This window comes from Macrobrachium nipponense, chromosome 13 (genome assembly GCF_015104395.2).
Source record: "Macrobrachium nipponense isolate FS-2020 chromosome 13, ASM1510439v2, whole genome shotgun sequence".
NCBI lineage: Eukaryota > Metazoa > Arthropoda > Malacostraca > Decapoda > Palaemonidae > Macrobrachium > Macrobrachium nipponense.
Window position 1 is genome coordinate 12424306 of NC_087206.1, and position 22500 is coordinate 12446805.

At 37.4% G+C, this 22500-nt stretch overlaps 1 protein-coding gene across 1 annotated transcript in view; it reads left to right on the forward strand.

The window, feature by feature from the left end:
• The window catches only part of LOC135225242 (uncharacterized), a 139342-nt gene extending 117379 nt beyond the window's left edge, over window positions 1–21963 (forward strand). The window contains exon 2 of the mRNA XM_064264573.1: window positions 17292–21963. Within this exon, the coding sequence (XP_064120643.1) occupies window positions 17292–21407 (4116 nt within the window). The 3' untranslated portion in view covers window positions 21408–21963. The remainder of the gene's footprint in view (window positions 1–17291) is intronic.
• The last annotated feature ends 537 nt before the right edge of the window (window positions 21964–22500 follow it).

The window sequence follows — 22500 nt, forward strand, 5'->3', positions numbered from 1 at the left end:
TTCGTTGGTGACTTGCAAAAAATGAGGAATATTTCCCTTTTTATAAAGCTGATATTTATATATATAAGAATTTTTCATTCGACTGATATTAATTTTGTCATTTCATTGTTCTCTCTTATTACACTGTTTTGTGCCCTGTGCCCTTTCTTTATTATTCGGAGGTTATTAATTTACAAGAAACATTTTTAACCTCTTACCTCGCTTGGTGAAATGCTTTCACATTGAGATAATCAATTTACAAAACTGTGTTCTGTAACCCTTTCCTTATTATTGAGAGACTGTTAACGTACAAGAAACATTTCCAACCACGTACCTCTCTAGGTAAAATGCTTCTATCTTGAGATAGTCAATTTACAAAACTAGGTAAATGAACACCTGTATGAATTTTAAAACAAGGAAGAGACGTAACCTCTTGCCATCTTGTCACCCGTATTTTGAAATTGTAACCTGAAAGATTTTGGAAACGGAACACTGCCGGGATTGCTGAGTCTAAGCATAAAGGAAGGAGTCCCCCCCAACCCCTTCCCCCAAAAAAGCGTGTGAATCCTCCTAGACCACAATGCGCAAGAAAGTCTCGCCGTGCAATGCGGGTGTTGCAAATGCCAGTTCTTTAACTTACATGTTATTTAGTCATTAAAGAGTTGAGGAATACTGAAGAATAGCGAAGAATACTGTACGAGGAAGGACACACTTCCTTTTGGAAGTCTTTTAAAATACCGCCTACAGGTGGGTCTTCGCCGCTCGCTAAATGCTAAAGGGTATCTTGAGGTTTTTTTAAAAAATAGAGTCCTATCATTTTGGACGCCCTGGGAGAAGTAAAAGGTAATTTTACCTTATTAAGGAAATGTTGGTGCAAGAAGTGAATGTAGATAGTTTCACGGTGTAGCAGAGGTAATCTTGCTGATGGATTGATTTCCTTTTTATCCCAATAGTCATTTGTCGATATTCATGGTGGGGGGAGGGGTGCGTACACAGGCATACAATTTACATAGGTGTATGCATTCGTACAACACACACACACACATACATATACATACGTACATACACGCAAACACATATTTAATACATACATGCATACATACATATAAACCTTTAAACACAACGCAATTCACGTGTCAGTCATCAGTATGTTTTTTTTTTTCTCTCGAGCCACCATCTGTTTATTGAAGTAACACTATTTAAAAAATGTAGGTCATATATGCCCTTTGGTTAGAGTGTAATCCAGATTGTATATAGTAATTATATAATTATGAAAGTACTGTCACACTGATATGAAGTAATTTAAAATCATGAGACGAATTTGTTTTTTACTTTTAAATTTTTTTTACCTGGATAGACCCGTAACTTAAAACAGATCCAAGTTTGAAAGAACGCAAAAGAAAAAAAAAAACATAGATAACATGGAAGAAACTAATTACGAGAATGCAAAGGCAGCGTTACAATGCGTTTAACAATACATTTATGTCGAACGTCATTTTAATACGATGGAAGAAAAAAAATTGTTACCTGCGCATGCGCCATTGTGCCAACAGGACGCAGCATTCCAGGAAATATTCACTTCCATACGCAACTCATTATCACAGGAGCTACTGAAATACGCCTTCCTCCGCACTGCTTCCGTCAGATACGCAGACCTTGCAACCCACCTCTGCAAGAGCAGAAAGGGAAAGCTCAAAGAAAGAGAGGAAATGAAAGCAGGTGAAAATATGCCTCGTTTACTTTCCTGACGGTGAAAATATGTAAGAAGCCCATATAGCATATTGTGACTCCTCTCCTGACAATGCGGAGTCAAGGTGCTCAGAACAATAAGGGTCACGGCGCCTCTGAAAACTCTGTGATTTTGACCCTTGCTGCGTCTCTCGTTCTGTTGATCTCGCGTGCTTTTTTCCCCCTCTTTATAAGTCGCGCTATGGAATGTTTTCCTCGTGAATGGTTCATTGAGTGAGTTTCACTTTTTTTTTTTCTATCTCTCGTATTGTTTTGCTTCTTTGGGATTGTCGTGAGGGGCGTTTCTTCGTGGGAATGACCTTGGAAGGCCATCTTATCTCCTCTTCTTTTTTTCAAATACATATTTCTGTTTAAAAGTCTTTTGTCGTATTTGTTTAACCTTGTACGGCGTTTGATGTTCGGCATTAGTGTCGTCTTCACCTTGTGGTTTCAAGAGGAGAGAGGAGGCGTTAATTGACTATTCAGTAACTAAAATGTCAAGATCACCCGATGATATCCAATAAGGAATGGCTTGGAGTTTTGTTTACCAATTTTCCTCTTAGGCAATTACTTTCATATGCTTGGCAGTACAATGCGTGTAGGGTGAACCTATTATACATTTTTATGAAAATTCATGTACCATGCTCTCATCGTATTTGCATTATAAAGCGAAGAAATAAGCAAAGAAGATTGAAAATAATAATGATAAAAAACTGTAATAAGGCACCTGAAGAAGTGGTTGTTGATTTTTGATTTTTCCCGTCGCATCAACCGATGCATATTAACGGCAGCTCAGTCTGATTAACGATTCGCACATCACTTCATAACCAAGTCTTTAATAGGATAATGACCATCATCAGTTTGGCAGAGGAATTTATTTCTGGTGATAGAAATTTATTTCTCGATATAATGTGGTTCGGATCCCACAAAAAGCTGTAGGTCCCGTTGCTAGGTATCCAATTGGTTCCTAGCCACGTAAGTCAAAATCTAATCCTTCGGGCCAGCCCTAGGAGAGCTGTTAATCAGCTCAGTGGTCTGGTAAAACTAAGATATACTTAACTGTGGCAGAGGTCAACATCGTTATAACTATTGCCGATTATATATTTTCAGCTAAAAAAAAGAATTGCCAAAATTACTTTGATATTCTTTATAGATTCTTGGGTAAAGTGTAAAATACTATAAGGCCAGTAAAAAAAATGATAAAAATGTATTTAAAAGTATACAGATTTTTCACACTTCAATGAGCAACAGATGAGGAGTCTATATTCTGTTTGTGAATAGAACACACGATTGCTTTCTATTTTCAATTCCCGTAACCTGACTGTCAATCTGTCAAGTAGACCCATTCATTTTGTCGTAATTTTGTCTTTCATGATCTCAAATTGTCAAACTACCCTCAGACTCACTCTTGAGGAAATTGCTGAATTATACGATATTAGGACACAAAACTCCGGGATCTTCTAATGATTACGGAGAGAGAGAGAGAGAGAGAGAGAGAGAGAGAGAGAGAGAGAGAGAGAGAGAGAGAGCGGCGGATCTGGAACTCTTCCATTGGGGAGCTTCTTAGGATTTTCATATATTTGTGTAACATGTACATACATACGGTTATATACAATCAATATATATATATATCAATATATATATATATATATATATATATATATATAATATATATATATATATCTATATATATATATATCAGTATTTGTATATGGATGCACGCACGCATATAGATGTTATTGCTTTGTTGTACAGTTGTTGTTGTTGTTGTTGTTATTGAAATAATCATTAACTAGGCAAATTTTTGCTATTAATAATGATTTATAGAAAGAAAACGATGTTCTGTTATTCATATCCATGGGGTGGAAAAGTGACCAGGTCCGGCCCCCCTTAAATCCGTCACAGAGAGAGAGAGAGAGAGAGAGAGAGAGAGAGAGAGAGAGAGAGAGAGCCCTGAAATGCCAACCAGTGGAGCATCAAAATTCACCCATTTTTCCCCCTTTTAAACAACTCCCTGATAATAACGTGAAAGTGAATGATAATATTGTTATTATTTCGGGTATTATTCAATCCTCGTCGACCCAAGGCGGAAGCGGGGTCGTGTTCTGTACTCGACTTCTCCCATTATATGCACTCGAAGTGGCTTGGAAATGGCTGGAAACTTTCACTGTCGCTTATTCCCGAAATACCTGGGCCCTCTCTTCAACTTTCTTTTTCACCCCTTATTTTTTTTCTTCTGCTATCGTTTTAGACAGGGGATATATTATGAAGGCCGGGAGAAAGTGTTGTTAGGACTTGAGATGCTGGTGATGTTGTCGAAGAAACCAAGAAGAAAGTCTGTGCAAATTCTTGTCTTTATAGTTTTCAAAGTATTTTGTGTAGTTTTCGAAGTATCGATATTTGTGTGTTGAAATAGAATGGTGTTGATTTACAAAATGCATGATCGTAAATGATATTCCTTTTTTTATTTTTTTATTTAGCATACAATACCAGCATTGCAGAACTATGTAAAGTCAAGGGTAAGAGACAAAACTAGTTGGATTCACATAAAAAAAATAGCGTTATTCCCACGCTGATTGTTAGCTGAATTTAGATTACTGTTGTGGAAGATCGTAAGCGAATATTGTTCGCCAGGACTCTTGGAGTTCCACTCAAGAGTTAGCAGGACTGTTGATGTATTTTGAGGTTGATGATGAGAAATCGCCATCTCAAGATTAGTATTACTCTGGAAGACATAGAGGACTTATAAACACAACATTGTAAAAGTTATGGCGTGAATATACGTACTGTAGAATTGAGTGTATTATTCTCAACTTCTTGATGCAGTTTCACGTGTTATTTTGAAACTAAACTTCCCTTATTACCTTTCTTTTAATTTCTGCTGAAATAAAAACTGTATTATATATATAATATATACATATATATATAATATACCTATATATATATATGTGTGTGTGTGTGTGTGTGTGTGTGTGTGTATGCATGCATTCATACATACATATACAGAGAGAGAAAGTTACACACAGACATAATACGATTCCTGAAGGAATATGTTGGGTACCATTCTTCAAAGGAAAATTGCGGGTGATTTGCTGTAATGAGAGCACACATGACCACAGACTTTCCCAAATCAAAGCAATGGCTTCCATCAATACTTAAAAAAAGGGGGGTGGGGGTGGGAGGCGGAAAACAGGGGAAAATAAAAGAGATATAATGGTAAAGTCCTCGAGCCGAGAAAGTTATGTCCACGGAAATTATTCATCAAAGAAAAAAATAACATCGCCATTATTGTCTGATGCTTTCCCCCAAAATCTCCCTGGGGGACTTATGTACCCCCCCATCAAAAGAAACCTAGCCTCCGTTTCCGGTACCGATAGAATTGGTCTTCCGGTGTTGTGGGGGGTGGGGGGAAGTAAAATGTTTGGGTGAACGGAAAATTTCTTGGGAGGTTACGCTATTAAACCGCTTCTGTCATAATCGTCATCATTCTTCTCTTCTCAAGATCTTCTCAGGAGGAAGTTCTCAGCAGTGAAAGTTGGGGATTCGGTTTTCGAGTCTACACTGCTATGGTAAGTGACATAGGATGGGGGAGGGGGGGGGGGGTTCTGGTTGCTCTACATCTTCTGGGAATTTCTTAGCAATAGTATAGGTAGTAGTTCTGGTGAAGGTAAATTTGATAAACGCTAGTGTTTGATAATTTGAAGTAAATTAACCGTTTTAGTGTATAAAATAATCAGGTCTGTACCTGTTACATTACATCTGGGTATTTTTTGCAATAGTATAAGGTAGTAGTTATGGTGAAAGTAATTTTAATAAACGTTTATGTTTAATATTATGAAGTAAATTAACCGTTTTAGTGAATAAAATAATCAAACATGTACCTGTTACGTTTCGTGTCTGGTTAGAAAGATCAAAAGTTGCATTACAAATAAATTCACTCTGGAAAACGTTTATTTTTCTTATCGAAATGAATGAACGGTTAGTATATATAGCTTGCAGTAGGTAATGAACTCCAGAAAAAATTTTCCACTTAAAAAAACAAGACTGTAGAATCATCTGAATGCAGTTGAACTTTTCAAAAGCTTTTATCTTACGCACAGACTAATGTAATCTAATAGGCATTTCCTGAAATGTCAGGGCTGCGGAGATTGAACTTCCACAATGGCATCAAAACATGCAGAAAGTTCGTTGGTACTTTGTGTAAATACTGCATTTAATGGTTTGGAGTACAGAATTAGTAAACAGATACATATAAGAAAAACGAATTATTCTTTATACCTTGACAGCTGGCCAGAATCTTTATACATTTTTACAAAGATGAGAGAAGTGAGTTTTTAACATTAGATTCCTTTTGACTGAAAAGATTAACCCGTTCGCGTGAAAGGCTCACAGCAGCATACCATTTTTACACTGATCAACATGTTGGAGGTATTTAGTAAATGCATTATTGTGATGAAAATGTCGGAGATATTTGATAAATACATTAATTTTATTATCGAAAATCAATGCTACTTCACTGACTTTAAGGTTTCTTTCTTAAATTTCAGCCTGAAATGACAACGATCAATTAGAAAGACATTTTCAGCGGTGTCACTGATGTTTTCAAAGAAAGTGGCGATTTTTATCAAATGAGTTCAGTTCGCAATTGTTATATCATTCACTAAAGTGAGAATATGAAAAATTATATAAAAAAGGTTCATTCACCCGAAGAGCAATTCATTATCAAATATATCAATGCAGGTCAAATAATTTTTTCCCGCAACGTGACCTCATTTGATTAACTCCCTTCTTTTTGCCCCTGAAAACTGCTTCATCATTTGCCATAGAGTCAGCCGCTTCAGGCTTATAAAAACGTTCAAAATAAAACGTTTAATATTAACAACAATGCCGTTGTTCCCATTCTAATCGAGTACGAAGACTTAGTACGTGTTCGTTAATGGCATTTGTATTTTTTTTCTTTTTTTTGTATGTGACCCTCATTTAACAGTACCCGAGTGTGACCTCCATCTACTGGCACTTGAGAAATGGAGATGCCTAAGGAGTCATTCAGGCAAATCATCTAAGGAGACAGGCGCAGGAGAGAGGAAAAAAAAGGAAGTTGAATAATGATGTTGTAACTGACAGGTGGTTGAACCAGAAGAAACCTGTTTCACTTTCCATGACCGTTCTGATTTTGTCGAGGGAAACACAAGGCAGAGATTTATTTTCACCCACATTTCAACCTCTTCCCGTTTTGGAAGATCTTAGTCGCTGTTTCTTAGTGTAATTTTTATGGCTATTAATTTAGTAAATTAATTTTTCATTTGTTTTGCAAGGATCGTTATGCTTCAGACGTACTATACGCAACTTTGTATATTTCAATTGCCTACTCGCTTCCAATATCAGACTCCACTTAGGGGGTTAGTGCCGTCAGTGCACCTCATTCGGTGCAATGTAGGCATTACTTATTTAGGTTCATTGCAGCATCCCTTCGGCCCCTAGCTGCAACAACTTTCATTCCTTTTACTGTACATCCGTTCATATTCGCTTTCTTCCATCTTACTACCCACCCTCTCCCAGCAATTGTTTCATAGTGCAGCTGCTTTGAGTTTTTCCTCCTGTAACACCTTTCAAACCTTATACTGACAATTTCCGTTTCAGCGCTGAATGGCCTTAATTGCCCCAGTGCTTGGCATAATGCCAAAAATCGATATAAATCAAATCAGTCGAGTATCAGACTCAAATTCGGAGGATGGCTTGTCTTTGCTTTGGGGCAATTAAGGATGCATGAGTTTAATCGTCTTTAGTTTTCGCAGGTGGTAATACGTAGTAGGCGTTACACTACAAAGATTTTATTCAAGGAAAGTGACAGAAGTGGAATATTAACGAGACGTCCTTGATTATTTTGATGTATGGGTTTAAAAATAATCATGAAAAGGCTTTAAAAATAATCATGAAAAGGCTTATATGTTTTTAACTGAACATTGGCAATGTTTTCTCTCTCTCTCTCTCTCTCTCTCTCTCTCTCTCTCTCTCTCTCTCTCTCTCTCTCTCTCTCTCTCAGCCAATACTTAATGAATTCCAAAGTGTTCCACTCAGACACCTGATTTTGAAAATTTCCTGTTTCCTTTGAGTTTTTGTTCAAGTACAAGTTTGTGTCAACAAGAAATCTGGAGACTTTCTACCTAACACTTTTTCGTTCTCCATAAGGAGTTTGATACTTTTCAGATCCGGAACGTTTAAAAAACGTTCGCTGTCAACTGTCAAATCTTTTGCAGAACTCTCTAATGTTCCGCTTTTCTCGTTTTTTTCTGAATGTATTTGAATATATGATTTTATTCCATTTCGTATACTTGTTTTTACTTCAAGTTCTGTGTGGAGTTTTAACATATGTTACATTTTTCGTATCCTCTGTGCTTATTATATATATATATATATATATATATATATATATATATATAGATAAAATATATAATAATATATAATATATATTCTATAACTAAAGCATTAGCTATTGTAGGTATTTCGTCAGACCAGGAATTTTTTTTTAAAGAGCATACTGAAACAGAAGAAACTGAGCCAGCAAATAGAGAAAAAACAAATGACTCGTGACAATGCGTGACATCCCATTAAACGTATACAAGTGGCCAGTTGCTAAAAATGATTCGGCCTCTACGTGAAGCGCTCTTTCAGGTCTGTTGCAAACTACGCTATTCTTGCAAAAGCTGTTTGTGTGTGAAAGTTAAGCCAGTGATTTAAATGGTATCCGGATTTTCATAGGTGACGAATAATTCATGGTGTCGACAGTATCCGGATTCTAAGCCAGCGTTTGTGACGTTCATAAAAAATATGATGTTTAGTTCCCTCTAAACAGCAGTTGAGGGAAATGCCGTCGTCAGGTTTATTTTCCGGACCAACCACACCCCCTCCCCCCGGCAAAAAAAAAAAAAAAAAAAAAGTGCCAGGAGGTGCGCTAACTTGAGATCAAGAGAGACGTCATGAATTAAATTCTCTCCTTTTAATTGTCTTGAAGAAAGGTGATTATTACCTCTACACTCACTGTCATTGCTTTTCCAAAGTCGACAGTCTCTCTCTCTCTCTCTCTCTCTCTCTCTCTCTCTCTCTCTCTCTCTCGTCTACATTTTATTCTTGCTTTGATTCAATATACATGATATATAAAATACGGAAATAGTTTTGCGCATATATATTATTTATGTGTATACTATATAATATAAATATGTATGTACTATGTATGTGTGTGTATATATATATATATATATATATATATATATATATATATATATATATATATACATACACACATAGTATGTGTATGAGCGGGCTTGTTTATTTGTTCACTCATGTGTACGTGTCAGAAAGTATTTTATATGTTTATACCAACACTAAACTTTCACTCTGATATTATTTGTCATACCTGGCCTACGTCGGAGCGTAACAATAACAAACTGCAGCACGTACGAAGTCTCCCTGATCATGTAACGTACATCTGGCAACGTTGAAGACGATGCTCGCAGGCCGATTAGGCGTAGTGTCTAAGCACGTCTGGTCTGCCTTTGTGTAGATGACGTGCCGTGTGTTACTGTGAGATGCTTAGTTTAGCTAATCGACGATACGCGGAGAATTTCACTGTGTTGCTGTTAGTCTTAGTGATTATTCTTCGACATTTTGTAGATCTGTAATGTGTGCTGGTCGTAAATACTCTCCTCTGCTCTCTCTCTCCTCTCTCTCTCTCTCTCTCTCTCTCTCTGCTCTCTCTCTCTCTGTATATATACATAGTATATACTATAATATAATATAAGATAGTTATATACATGTATATATAGGTATATGTGTCTGTATATATATATATATATATATATATATATATATATATATATATATTTGTGTGTGGTTGTGTAATGTGTAGTGTATATATATGTATATATATATACAATATATATAAATAATATATATAGATATATATATTATTATATGGTGTATACAGTGAGAGTATGCTTGTGACGAATATTTGTGGGTCTGTATAAATGCAAATACGGTTTAAAAATCGTAATGTCAATGTAAATGACACCTATGTAATGCATGAATACAGATGTGTATAATTATAATATATATATATATATAGATATATATATATATATATATATATATGATATATATATATATATATATACACACACACAATGTAAACGCATCGAATGAAACATTTTTGGAAGAGTATATTTATCGGTTCTTTTCAACAACCGTAACCATTATCTGATTTTGTATGACCGCATAATAAATGCAGTAATTCTGAAACATCTCTTTGGTCATTAACTTAACTTTATGAACTCTCCATGAATTTTCATGATTCTCTTCTGTCAAAGTTAATAGTCAATTATAATCAGGAACCCAAAGAAAACTGCCTAAACAAAGAAACTTTAAGAACAAAATAAACTGAGACAAGAATTGTTATTCTGCCCGCACGGAACATTACATTTTGACAAAGTTCTTCACCCTGGCGTAGCAGACTGGATTTACAGGTATGAAGCTTTCTTATCCATCTCCTCCTCCTCCTCCTCCTCCTCACCCTTATCTCCTCCCTCTTCTGTACCTCCTCCACGTCGCCCTCCACCCTCGGCTCTCCTCCTCCTCCTCCTCCTCCTCCTCCTCCACCCACTGCTCCTCCTCCTCCTCCTCAACTCCGACACCCAAGTCAACTCTCGTAAGCCAGAGGCGGTCATTCCAAAGGCCCTGATACTTTCTCCAGCGGATGTTTCACTTTGGCTCTCTGTCTGTCTGTCTGTCTGTCCGCCTGTCTGCTGATGCTACTGCTTACTGTTGGTGGTGGTGGTGGTAGCTCTCTGACGGCTCTCCACAGGGCCAAGTTCAGGGTCCCCGACAGTCCACAGCAGTGATTGACAGCCCTTGTGTCTGTCTTTGTACTGGTAATTTCTCTACTTTTATCCTACTCTTTGTGATGCTTTTTTGAATTATTTTATTTTTTTAATTTTTTTATTTTTTATCCTTTTTGGGACAGTTTCTCTTTCTGATGCATCTTCGTGTTGTTTCGTCTTTAATCCTTTTTGGAATTGTGGATAAGTTTTTTTCGATTCTTTTCTTTTTATTATTTTATAATTTAGTTATTTATTTTTTCCCTTTTGTCCTCAGTGGAGTAGAATATGTCCGAACTGAGTCAGATTGTTCATGATGTTCTGAACACACACACACAAACACATATGTATGTGTGTAAGTATGTATGTATATATGTATGTATAATAACAGTGCGTATATTGTACTCGAAGGTACGTATATATAACAATGTGTGCCTGATTTCTATTGCTTTCTTATATTTCTTTCCCTCGTCTGTTTTTTATTTATTTTTTTTTATTTCTAGGTATTCACATCTGATTTGTTTCAGTAAAATCATTTCTCTAAGACCATCACTCGTCCCTTTATTCTTCCATTATGCTTATGTTTATTGATGTGTGTGATTATCTGCTCAGGTCACATGTCGTAGAAATCTGCGTTTTATATGAAGAGAAAAATCACTGAAAACTACTTCCGGGGTCAGGGTTTTTCAGTGTGTGTGTGTGTTTCTTTTTTATGTGACTCCTTCCTCTCTCTCATAACTTTCTTTCACTTTTATTCTTTTCTTTTCAGTATTTGTCTTCGCTTTCTTTAACGTTTTTGTCAGTTCTCTTTCTTATTGATATTCTGAATATGGTTTAGAACGATTGCATTTGATGTTACGTTATTTAGCAGAAGTGTATTATATACAGTAGACATTGCAGTGTTACATTCGATGCGTATTTACATACATACATACGTGCGTATGTGGATGCAAGTTAGGGAATTAGGTTATATAATAATATAACGCACAACATTTTTTCTGTAATGTTTATTTTCATTATTTCGTTTTAGACGTCTTGTTAGCAATTTAAAAAGTAGTTCATCTATGGCAGGTATGTAATCTACTAAACATTATTAGCCCTTGTTGTATGTAGTATTTATAAAATTATACTTAATTTTTTTTCTGTAGAAATAGTTTTTCGTGAACTTTATGTTTTTTTATTTTAAAAACTTGTCTAATTTTTTTCAGAAATGTTTTTCGCGTACTTTATGACTTTTATATCTTTTGGAGAAATCACCATCTTCATCTGATTATAGTTTTGGATATCACTTATTATGCATTTAATTACTGTCAGTAAGAGATATCCAAGTCTTCCCTCGCATAATATATATGTACATATACATACACACACACACACACACACACGCACACACACATATATATATATATATATATATATATATATATATAATATATATATATAGAGAGAGAGAGAGAGAGAGGAGAGAGAGAGAGAGAGAGAGAGAGAGAGAGAGAGAACACCCCGCAGAAATATTTCAACAAAAGAAATTAAACAAACGAACGATAACAGTGAAAGCGGAAACCTACGACTTCAGAAATATATCCAGAAAGCGGAGATGTGCTATAAAACTACAAAGCACTCAATGATGTGGAAGGATCTAGCATATTAGAAACGGGAAGACATCTGCAGAGGTTAAGCAGTTTGGGGTGGGCAGGGGGGTAGCTTGGTTTGGGTTGGAGGAGGCTGGGTACGTGTGTAATATTTTGGGGGTCATGGCTCAGTGCTCTGGTGTGGGGATTGAGGTGGTCAGGGGGGGTGCCAAAGATCACTTTCTCCCGCGGACAAAAATGATGGAAACATTCGCTGATGGGGGGCAGTTTGGTGTAAAGACGTGAATAAAGAACGTGAGAGAGAGAGAGAGAGAGAGAGAGAGAGTATTGAGCTGAATAATAGTACTGGTGTGACATTCCTTTATCTACAGTTTTTCTATTTTATTTCTCATTAAACTTAGCTCTTACGTTTGCAGTTATTGCTAGAGCCAACCTTGCGTATCGTCATAAAATATCAACCCGTTTCCAAATGACTTGTTGCACAAAGTTTTCTCATGAGTTAATTGCTTGAGATAAACAAGTAAACATGACGAGACACCTTGAGCAACATTTCGCTTCGTGGCCCTACATTCTTGGAGATTCAGGCAACAGAGGCCGATGTAGTGAATGTATATAGTAATTCTCAAGATTATTATAAGCTTTGCTAACAGGCATTGAAACGACTGGCGTGAAAGTGTAGATAATTTTGCGGTTGCTTGCAATTGCAGGAATACCGTAAATCCTATTTTTTGTGCTTTAAGTACGCTTTTGTTAGCATGTTTATATTGCTATGTGTTCTTCAAACGGTGAAAATTAATTATTATCCATTTAATTTAAAGGGTATAGAGCACTTGCTGATATTTGTCTCTAGCATGTATGAAAATACTGTAGAAATATTGGTGATTTAAAATCTACAGAATTTTATGGTGGCCTGCCAAAGACCCCCAAAGAGAGAAAATGAAAAGCAAAATACTCTCTCTCTCTCTCTCTCTCTCTCTCTCTCTCTCTCTCTCTCTCTCTCTCTCTCTCTCTCTCTCCGTAAAACATCTGTTGGAATTTGCTAAACTGTTTAGACTTAGCGTCTGTATATTGTAACTTTGCAAGTTTCACAATCTACACTGGCTGTACTTGTAAATATTTCTAACTTTTAACCACCGGTGTTATTTCTGGATTTAAGCAAACCTTTTATTCCTCTAAAACCAAGGCAGGACGGACTTCTTTTTCTCAGCTTAATTCCTAGTTGGGGTCGCTGTTTTTAATGAAGATATAACTGCCAGATGTCACTGCTTTGCATTACAAAAATTTACTTAAGATTACAGAAAACTACCATGGCTGATGGATGTAGTCCTTAATTTCAGTCTTTAACTTATATACGTCCTTCGTTAGTTTTGCCCTAAATGTAAAGATTCTACTTACAACATGGAAAGCAAGGGTACTTTCTGTTTCACGTGACATATGAAGCGATGGGTGGAATAAAAAAGAAAATAATGTATTTCGATCTCTGAAATCATTAGACTTTATTAAACCCATCACGTGAAATTGTCCACCTTCGTCTCATTCAGGTTTGAGAACATTTTTATTGCAAAGATAATAAGATTGCCTATTTATTCGCATGAGTGATAGCAGTGACGTCACATTCCGAAGGCTTTGAATAAGCGGTAATGTTCGTCGATTATATTTTTCAGCAGAAATTCTGCCTTGAACCGCACCCAGCGATTCATTCTTTCCCACCTGACAGGTAATCGGATTCTTGGCCTTCGAAGACACGCGAAATGCATAAATATCGCCGGTATACTCATTTGCCAAAGAACGGGGCAGCAGCAGCTTTTAAGTGATGCAACGTTTAGATTTTTTTCCTTTTTTTTTTTTTTTTTTACTTCAGTCTTACGTTATTTAGGTTAATTGACCAGCCAGCGATGTGATTGCCGATTTCCAGCCCTGAACGAATTTTGATATTTTCGTTTCCAGTGTTATTCGTCCGTGATGTGGTCGAGACCGCACCTTACGAAGTCAAGACCGATCCGACCCCAAGGTGTTCGAGTTCGTGATCGTGCTCTCGAACACCATTCGAGACCAAGAACAAAACAGAAGGTACTTTAGTTCGAGATGAGTTGGAGGCCATGTTATTATTGTTCGAGACAGCTTGAGGCCATACTGGTCGAGTTCGATGACGAGTTCTCGAACGCTATTCTAGGCCAAGAACAAGTTAGGGAAGGTATTCGAGTTCTAGGCGAGACCGAGTTGCGGTTCAAACAGGAGTTACTCTTATAATAATGGGAAATGATGTCTTGTTTATTTTTAAGCTCGATTTTAATTCCAGTGTTACTTAGGCCCTTTTTGCATTAATAGGTATTTAAGGATCATGGGGGTATTACGTCTTTGATAATCCACTCCAGACAGATGAGGTCTAAGTCTGACCTTGTCTGTTGTATTCAAGGTCAAAAGGCACGAAACCGATTTCCAGACGGAGTCACCGCGGCCCAAGACCGATTACGAGATCAGGTCAAGACTTAAAAGTGGGGGAAAAAAAAAATCGTCGACTTGTACGAAGTACAAACTGTATCGAGTATTTCGTCATGGCTTCTCTTTTATGAAAACGGCTGGCTGTTGATAAACAACCACCACCAGCCAACACTTCGTGAGATAATTGCGTTAATCGCATTTGTAGAAATTGTCGATGAGGAAAATGTAGCATCGCTCTCTAATTCATTCTAAAAATCCTGCTTTTTCCAAATTTAAACGTGTTAAATTCATAATTCAATTGCAGCCTTCCCTGAAGACTGACTATCTAAAGTATCTTATAAGGAAGCCTTCTCCTTTTATGCATGTATATGTACGTATATGCACATATATGTATAAGCATTGAACATATAGTAAATTATCGGGTTATAGTTACCATTCTCTCGAATAGGAACCACTATTGAAAATACGAGAGTCTTTTAAACAGCTTTTATTCAAGAATTTTGTTCCAAAGAACGAAGTTTTATATTACTATAAGTATCTCGAATACTTCATATGATAATTTTGCAGACTATCTGGACAAACATCCCAAGAGAACATGGAAGCATGTTTTGCGTGGAATTAGCGAGTAAACATATTTTTTATTTTCAAAATGTACGGAAGTCAGCATGTTGACATGTTCACCCTCATCGGCATGGGCAAAAATTCTTCCACAAAAGACACTGAACGAATTTAAGTTAATCCCCCCCCCCCCCCCCTTTTCTTTCCTCCTAGAAAGTCAAGACAAACGGCCCAGATGTGACTAATTGTCGATCACCTTCATCGGCATGGGCAAAAATTCTTCCACAAAAGACACTGAACGAATTTAAGTTAATCTTTTACTTTCACTCCCTAGAAAGTCAAGACAAACGGCCAAGATGTGACTAATTGTCGATCAATCAATTTTTTTTCGTTCAGTGAAGATGGGTCCTTTTCTCAGTTCCAATTATGTCTGGATTTCTCTAGAGAAACGCTTTCACTTAATACCTTCATGACAGAAGTTTCCATCTCAGCTCTTCCATTGTTGTTCTGATGGGAATGAAAACCACAAGAAATGGCTGAAGTCAGTATGAAATCAATCAACGAAATAAAAAATATGAAGTGAAATCACCCTTTTTTTGGATGTGTGACAGTGGTGTTATTTATGAGCAGCGGGGGTGCTTTTATATTTCACGAGAAAGACTGACCATCTCAATGAAACCAAAACACTTTATCACTCAAAATAACTTCTTTTATTAGTATCCTGGAACAAGAATAGTTATCATCCTCATCCGGTACTCGGAAGGAAGGTCCATGCAAGTTCCCTAGATTGAGGAGCTGCTATAGTAGATTCACATTAACCGTTCATATGATGTCTAGGCTGGTCCCTTACGACGCTCCCGATTGGCTGTTGATAAGCCAATCACAGTGCTAGAAACTCTCAGTCTCTCTCGAGAATTCACATAGGCAGGATGTATATTCCACCTCTCTTTAGAGATACGTCTTTCAAAAGTACCCTTGAGGAGAGGTGGAACATACATCCTACGTATGTGAACTCTCGAGAGAGACTGAGATTTTCCAGCCCTGTGATTGGCTTATAACAGCCAATCAGGAGCGTCGTCAGGGACTGGCCTAGACAGCAAATGCACGGTTGATATGAATCTACTTTAGTAAATACTCTTAATATATACAAACATATATATACTAAATATATACATACATACACATATATATTTAGGGATGTTGTCAGACATGAGGTAGTCTGGGGGAACGATTGAGGCTAAACTACAGACGTCTTGATATGCAATAATCATAGGTCAGGTAGTACTCAGCAGGACGTTGACGAGTTCCTAATTAATTGGGCCTTCATAAACAACTATTTGTCATTCTTGGGTCGTATATTTTTCCCTAAGGCTATGTACTTCAGTGAAATAATAGTCTGTATGGAGTATATCATATTCAGTATCCATACAGAAAAAACGGAACGCAAATTGATTCTTGGGAATTCGTAGTTCCGGATGCTTTGCGTTTTTATTGCATTTACAGCATCTTTCAAAAGTTAAAGAACTCTAAAAATTCGAAATTGGTTCCTGGGCATAATCTAAAGGTAGCTTTTGATTTGATCAGTCTTTCTTTTCGTAGTCACTGAAACTTGGAGCCATAAATTCACACATTGAAAATCTTCATGTTTTTCTCTTATGTTACTCTCGCCGTGGTCTGAATTTGAATCACCAAGGAAACTATAGACACCGATGATAATTGAACTTATTTGAAACGGAGAAAATATATTAAATCTATCAAATTACATTTTTATGAATATGAATGAGTTGCCTATTCCATTAAAGTACTGGTTTCAACTAATATTTTCTTCAATATTTTGGCTTGTTAGTTTCTTAATCAATTATGAATATTCTTCATTGTACTGCCAGGCATGTTAAACAGTCATATGCTGTTATTTTACACATTTTATTTCAACATGAAAGCTAGAGTGAGTCCATGTGACTTACATATTTTTTATTTAACTATTTTTGATAGTCTGGAAGGACTTCATTCTTGAATTGTACTGAGTTTTATTTAATAGCATCTTAACCCTTGTTCGACATAAATTTATTTCTTCCTTTATTTACGCTATACATGGGATACTCACGTAATGGTTTTCTTGCAGATGATGTGCAGGCGCGTGCTTATCCTACTACTGGCGACATCTGTATTGACAGACGATCATCTGTCGGAGGCAGAAATAGTCGTGGAGAGACCCGGTGGATCTGCGGTGGGAACAACCTCAGGAGGAGTTCAATCTATAGGAGGTGAAGAGGATAGTTTTAGAAAGTCTCGCCAGATGGATACTGAACTAACACAACGTCAGGGGCCTTTCGGTCGACCGAATATGGTTTCCATGACAGTCAATGCTCTTAACCCTATGCCATACGTGATGGGCGGCCTTAAAGGTGTGCGGGATGTAGTGAGGCAAAGGTTTTTCCCTTGGCGCGGCATGGTGCTTGACAACTTCGCAAGGGTCTTCCCGCGTCAGAGATTCAGGGGTGGGGGGCCACGCCCCATTGGCATGCCTGGGCCAGGTTTTCATGGAGGCCCAGTTAGGCAGAGCTTTGGTGGTGGTATTGAGCATGGCGGTGGTGGTGGTGGTGGTGGTGGGGTTCATATTGGTGGTGGGGGATCCTTCAAAGGCTCAGTTGGTTCCAGTTCTAGTAGGTTTCGAGATGAAGTAAGTCCGTTAACAACAGATGACCCTTCTGGGGTTCATACGCCTCTTAGGGGAAGTATAGAAAAAGGAAATCTAGATTTTAATACCCCGAAACCCAAGAGCATCATCAGTGCATCATCAATAAGTACTGAATCTTCTGGAGCTGATAACAAGCCGCATAGACCAAATGATATACGAAATGATGTTTTTTCTTTGTCTAATTTGAAGACCTCAACCCCAAGTTTTTCTTCTTCACCAACTGAAGATCTTAGTTCTGGGCATGATATAGTTTCCCCTCTTGTCCCTACAGAAAAGACAAAAGTCATCAGTATAGAAATTCCTAAAGAATTTGATGATTTATCTGTGTTAGAGGTTAGCATGAAATCAAATGGGGATGTATCTGTAGGTTCCAAAAATGTTACAAATCATGCAGCATTCCCTGAGCCTTTTTCGCGTGCAAATCCCCATTTTTCTGCCACTTGGAATGACCATAAATTTACTAGTCAAAGCAAGGTTGAGTCTAGACTTACTAACCCTTCAAATCTTCATATTGGTATTCCTACTAACCCAGATAGTTATAGAGGATCCATTACATGTCTGAATGCTTTAAATAATGGCCAGGTTAAATCAATTCAGGATGTTTTATGCATGCAAAACTCTGGAAATAATAATAAAATTAATGGAAATAGTATAAGACCTGAGTTTAGCTCTATAGGTAATCAACATCAGTCAGATATTCAAAATAATGGCATTGATAACTCTTTCCAAAGGCAAAATTCAGTGCCACATTTCTCAGCAAATTTTGGTCCAGATAAGCAAAATATAAATCACATCTATTTTGTGCCTTTAAGTGTACCTGCACCTCATCATAGTATCATTCCACAAGTTCACGGTGCATCTATGTCAAATACTCAGCATGTTAGTTCATTTAGTCAAAGCAGTCGCACTATTCCTAAAGAAAGAGATCCTAACGTGTTTTACATTGATATTACCATTCCAGGGACTGAGAATGCTGAGCCATCAATCAGGAGTAGATCAAAGAGAAGCCTCCAGTTTGACGGTTGGTATCCAATGGATGTAAGCAATCCTATGTCAGATGAACCAACATTAGGGTACCAGCCACCACCTCTTGAAAGAGTCCACTTCAGTGATGATCCAGTTACTGATAAACCCATGTATCCAGTTAAACCAAAAAATCCCACTGTGTTTGTGGTGAGAGCTGAGCCTAGAGAACCTGAGCTACATTCAGTTTATGGAACTGAAAATGTAGAATATTTCCATATTCATCCACAGACAAATACCATAAGAGCCTTCCGAGCACCAGATCAGAGCATTGGAGCTATCCAGTTTGTATCTCCACCCCAGTTTGGGGAGTCAGAAGGGAACTCTAACCATAAAAAATCTGAAACCAAAAGCATAACAGAAAAGGAAGTAGGGTCTGGTAGTGAAGATGGACTTTTTGATGATATTCGGTTTATTGACACTGCTTCTCAGTATGCCAGTGACTACGATCTTGACATGGATGGGTCTTTTTCAGAATACTCACCTGTTGTAGTAAGACCGCATGACTTCCATCGTAGAGATCCACCTGGTTTCAGAAGGTATGAATTCCAGGAAACTCCAGCCCGACGTCGAGTTGATGTTATTGACTTACCACCATCCAGACAAAGAGATACTTCAAGATCTAGCAGGCCAGCACTTTATGAATTATTGGGAAATGTTAAGTATGAATCACAGATAGAAGAAACTCCATATTTGGGATCTGCAACAGATTCAGCTAGAACATCTGTTTTTCGAGAAGTACCTCCACCAAATTTCTTCCAAGGCCAGACATCAGGCAGGTATAGTAGTCAAAATGTTGACAAAGACATACGAAGATCTGGTCCCCGAAGACCTTCCTACAGAAATACTGGACTAGATGACTCTTCATCACACCCTTGGTACCTCATTGATACAAAATCAGAGAGAAGGAGAGAACCTTCAATTGCTTCATACATTCACCCAGAAACTCGCTTGGGAGATGAAAGGGTTCATTATAAACCTTTTGGGCCTGTAGCTTATGTTTCTAAAGACTCTGAACGAACAAGACAAAGGGACTCTATCTATAATCCACACCTTGATGACCACATGAATTCTTATAAGCCCAGTACAAGCTTGATAGCTAATAGCTTATCAGAACTCCTCCAGATCTTTAAATACACTCAAGTAACAGATAAACCAGGGAAAGATTCACCAGGTGAGGATGGCATTACTCTGGTGAGAGAATTCCGTTACACTCGTCCAACAGAAGAAACCCCAACAACAGTATCCTCATTTGAAGAAAACCTCTCAAGTGACAATGGATACACATCTACCCCACCAAGTGTCAAAAATGATATAACTAGAAATGTGACAGCTAATCCAGAAAAAGTATCTTATGATGCTGTTGCTGACACCAATTCACTTGATGGCTATCTGTTTTCTGACTCTGAGGCAAGCCCAGAGTATGCCCATCCAGAAGTCAAGCCAAATATTGTAATTATTGAAGGAAAAGATATTGCTACTTCTAAAGGTCTAATTAAAGATAACATAAGACCTACTAGTGTCATACGTCCAAATGCCACACGTGAAAATGTAAGAATTACTTCAGCTTCCTCCAGGACGGAGAAACCAACTTTTGGTGGTCTGGAGATAATATACCCTGGCCCAGAACCGAAAACAACGACTTCCAGGTCGTCGCTATCATCTTGGCCTTTGTACGTCATACACGAAGGTCACTCCAAAGTTAAACTCTTTGGAATCAATACAACGAAAGATAAAAACTCTTTGTCAAAAAACATTGAACTTTTGCACTTAACAGAAGAACCCACTACTTTTGCCACAGAAACCGAGCCACCTGAGACAACTACCCCTATCCCCTTCACCAGCACCAATCTCGATATCACTTCCACGCACATCCTAGTTGACCACAACAACACTTATTTACCAACCACCACCCTTGAACCTACGAGCACTTCACCCACCTTTGATACAGACAACCAGGATGTGCCCAGGGAGAATACCAATAATAACAGCGAGTACGAATACTACTACTATGACGAGGAGGAGCTGGTACCTGAAGCGGCCTTCGCAGGAAGCTACCACTCAGAAGGATGGGAACATCCGAGTCTCAGACTCCCTGGGCCTCCCGTGTCTCCAGTTGCCCTCAACATTCCACCACCTGTGCCTTCTCAGAGGTCGCTCGCGGGAGACATTGTTATTCCCCCATCCAGTGCTGCTTTTGCCCACGTTTTCCAAGAGCGGCTGCCTCGCCCAGAAGGCGTTGCGTCTCTTAGCCCAGACCAGATACCATTGTTGCCTGACGTATCTCTCACCAGAGACCAGCTCTCTGTTGGCAGACCAGTCTTCTTCACCAAGCGGCAGCAGCAGCAGCAGCCTGATGTCGCCGAAAAGGACGCCAGTATTTCACAACCCTTCGAGTACTTGTCCCACCTTCGAGAACTCGGGCGGGAAAAACGATCTTCCACAACACACGAGAGAGACAGCGTGCAACTCGGGGAGGAGGGCCAAAGAGCATCCGAAATCAACTCACAAGCGTGACTGTAGATATTTGATTTTATTATTTAAAGCCGATTTCTGTGTCATTGTATATAAATAACTATCTTGTCTACGGCGGAAGAGAGGTAAATGAGGTTGCTCTTTGGGTGTGTGGTGCTCTGAAATAGTTTTACATAAAGACATTTTTGTATAACAGAATTTTCTTCAGCTCTCACTACCTGCGATCTGAAAGAGACAGCGTTCGTTAAGGTTTTGCTCAACTTTGCTCAGTTCTACTGTTTTATTCAAATTAGAATGGTTGCCAATACAATATCCAAAGAGAAACGTTCAAAAGAATCAAGGAAAGACAGTGCTATGAAGAAGTTCCTGATCAGATGTCAAATTACCAATTAATGATAATAGTATAGACAATCAACTTGCACTTAAAGTAAAAACGAAAGCGAAGTTATTTTCGCTGCCAGTAAAATGTCAACGTTTAATAGCACATAATTATAGCAGGAAAAGATTTGGTATTATAAACATTCGAAATTTAAAGTGCTTCGTTAAACGGTATGTTCATTATTTTGCTTTTTGATGCAGTAAAGTGTTGCGTGTCATTTGTGTGTATGTATATAGATATATATATATATATATATATATTATAGTAATAATATATATATATATAATGTACATATATATATATATATATAATAGTTTAATATATATATACAATATATATATAATATAATATATATATTATATATTATATATATATATATATATATATATAGATATATATTATATATATATATATATATATATATATCTATATATATATATATTTATTATATTATATATATATATATATATATATATATATAATATATATATATATATATATATATAATATATATATATATAATTAGCATCTATATCCATTTCATCAGAGAGAGAGTATGCATACGCTTTTTTTCATTCCATCCCCTTGCATAATGTCTGTTTTTATCCAATTTCCTCAGAAATAAAAAACGAAAATTAATCTAATAAAAGCCAAGAAAATCTTAATAACCTTTTGACACGGGAGAACACGGACTTTCACCCGACGACAATCCGTAAGAACGTAATCGATGAAGAAATCGTTCTGAAATTGCCTGAC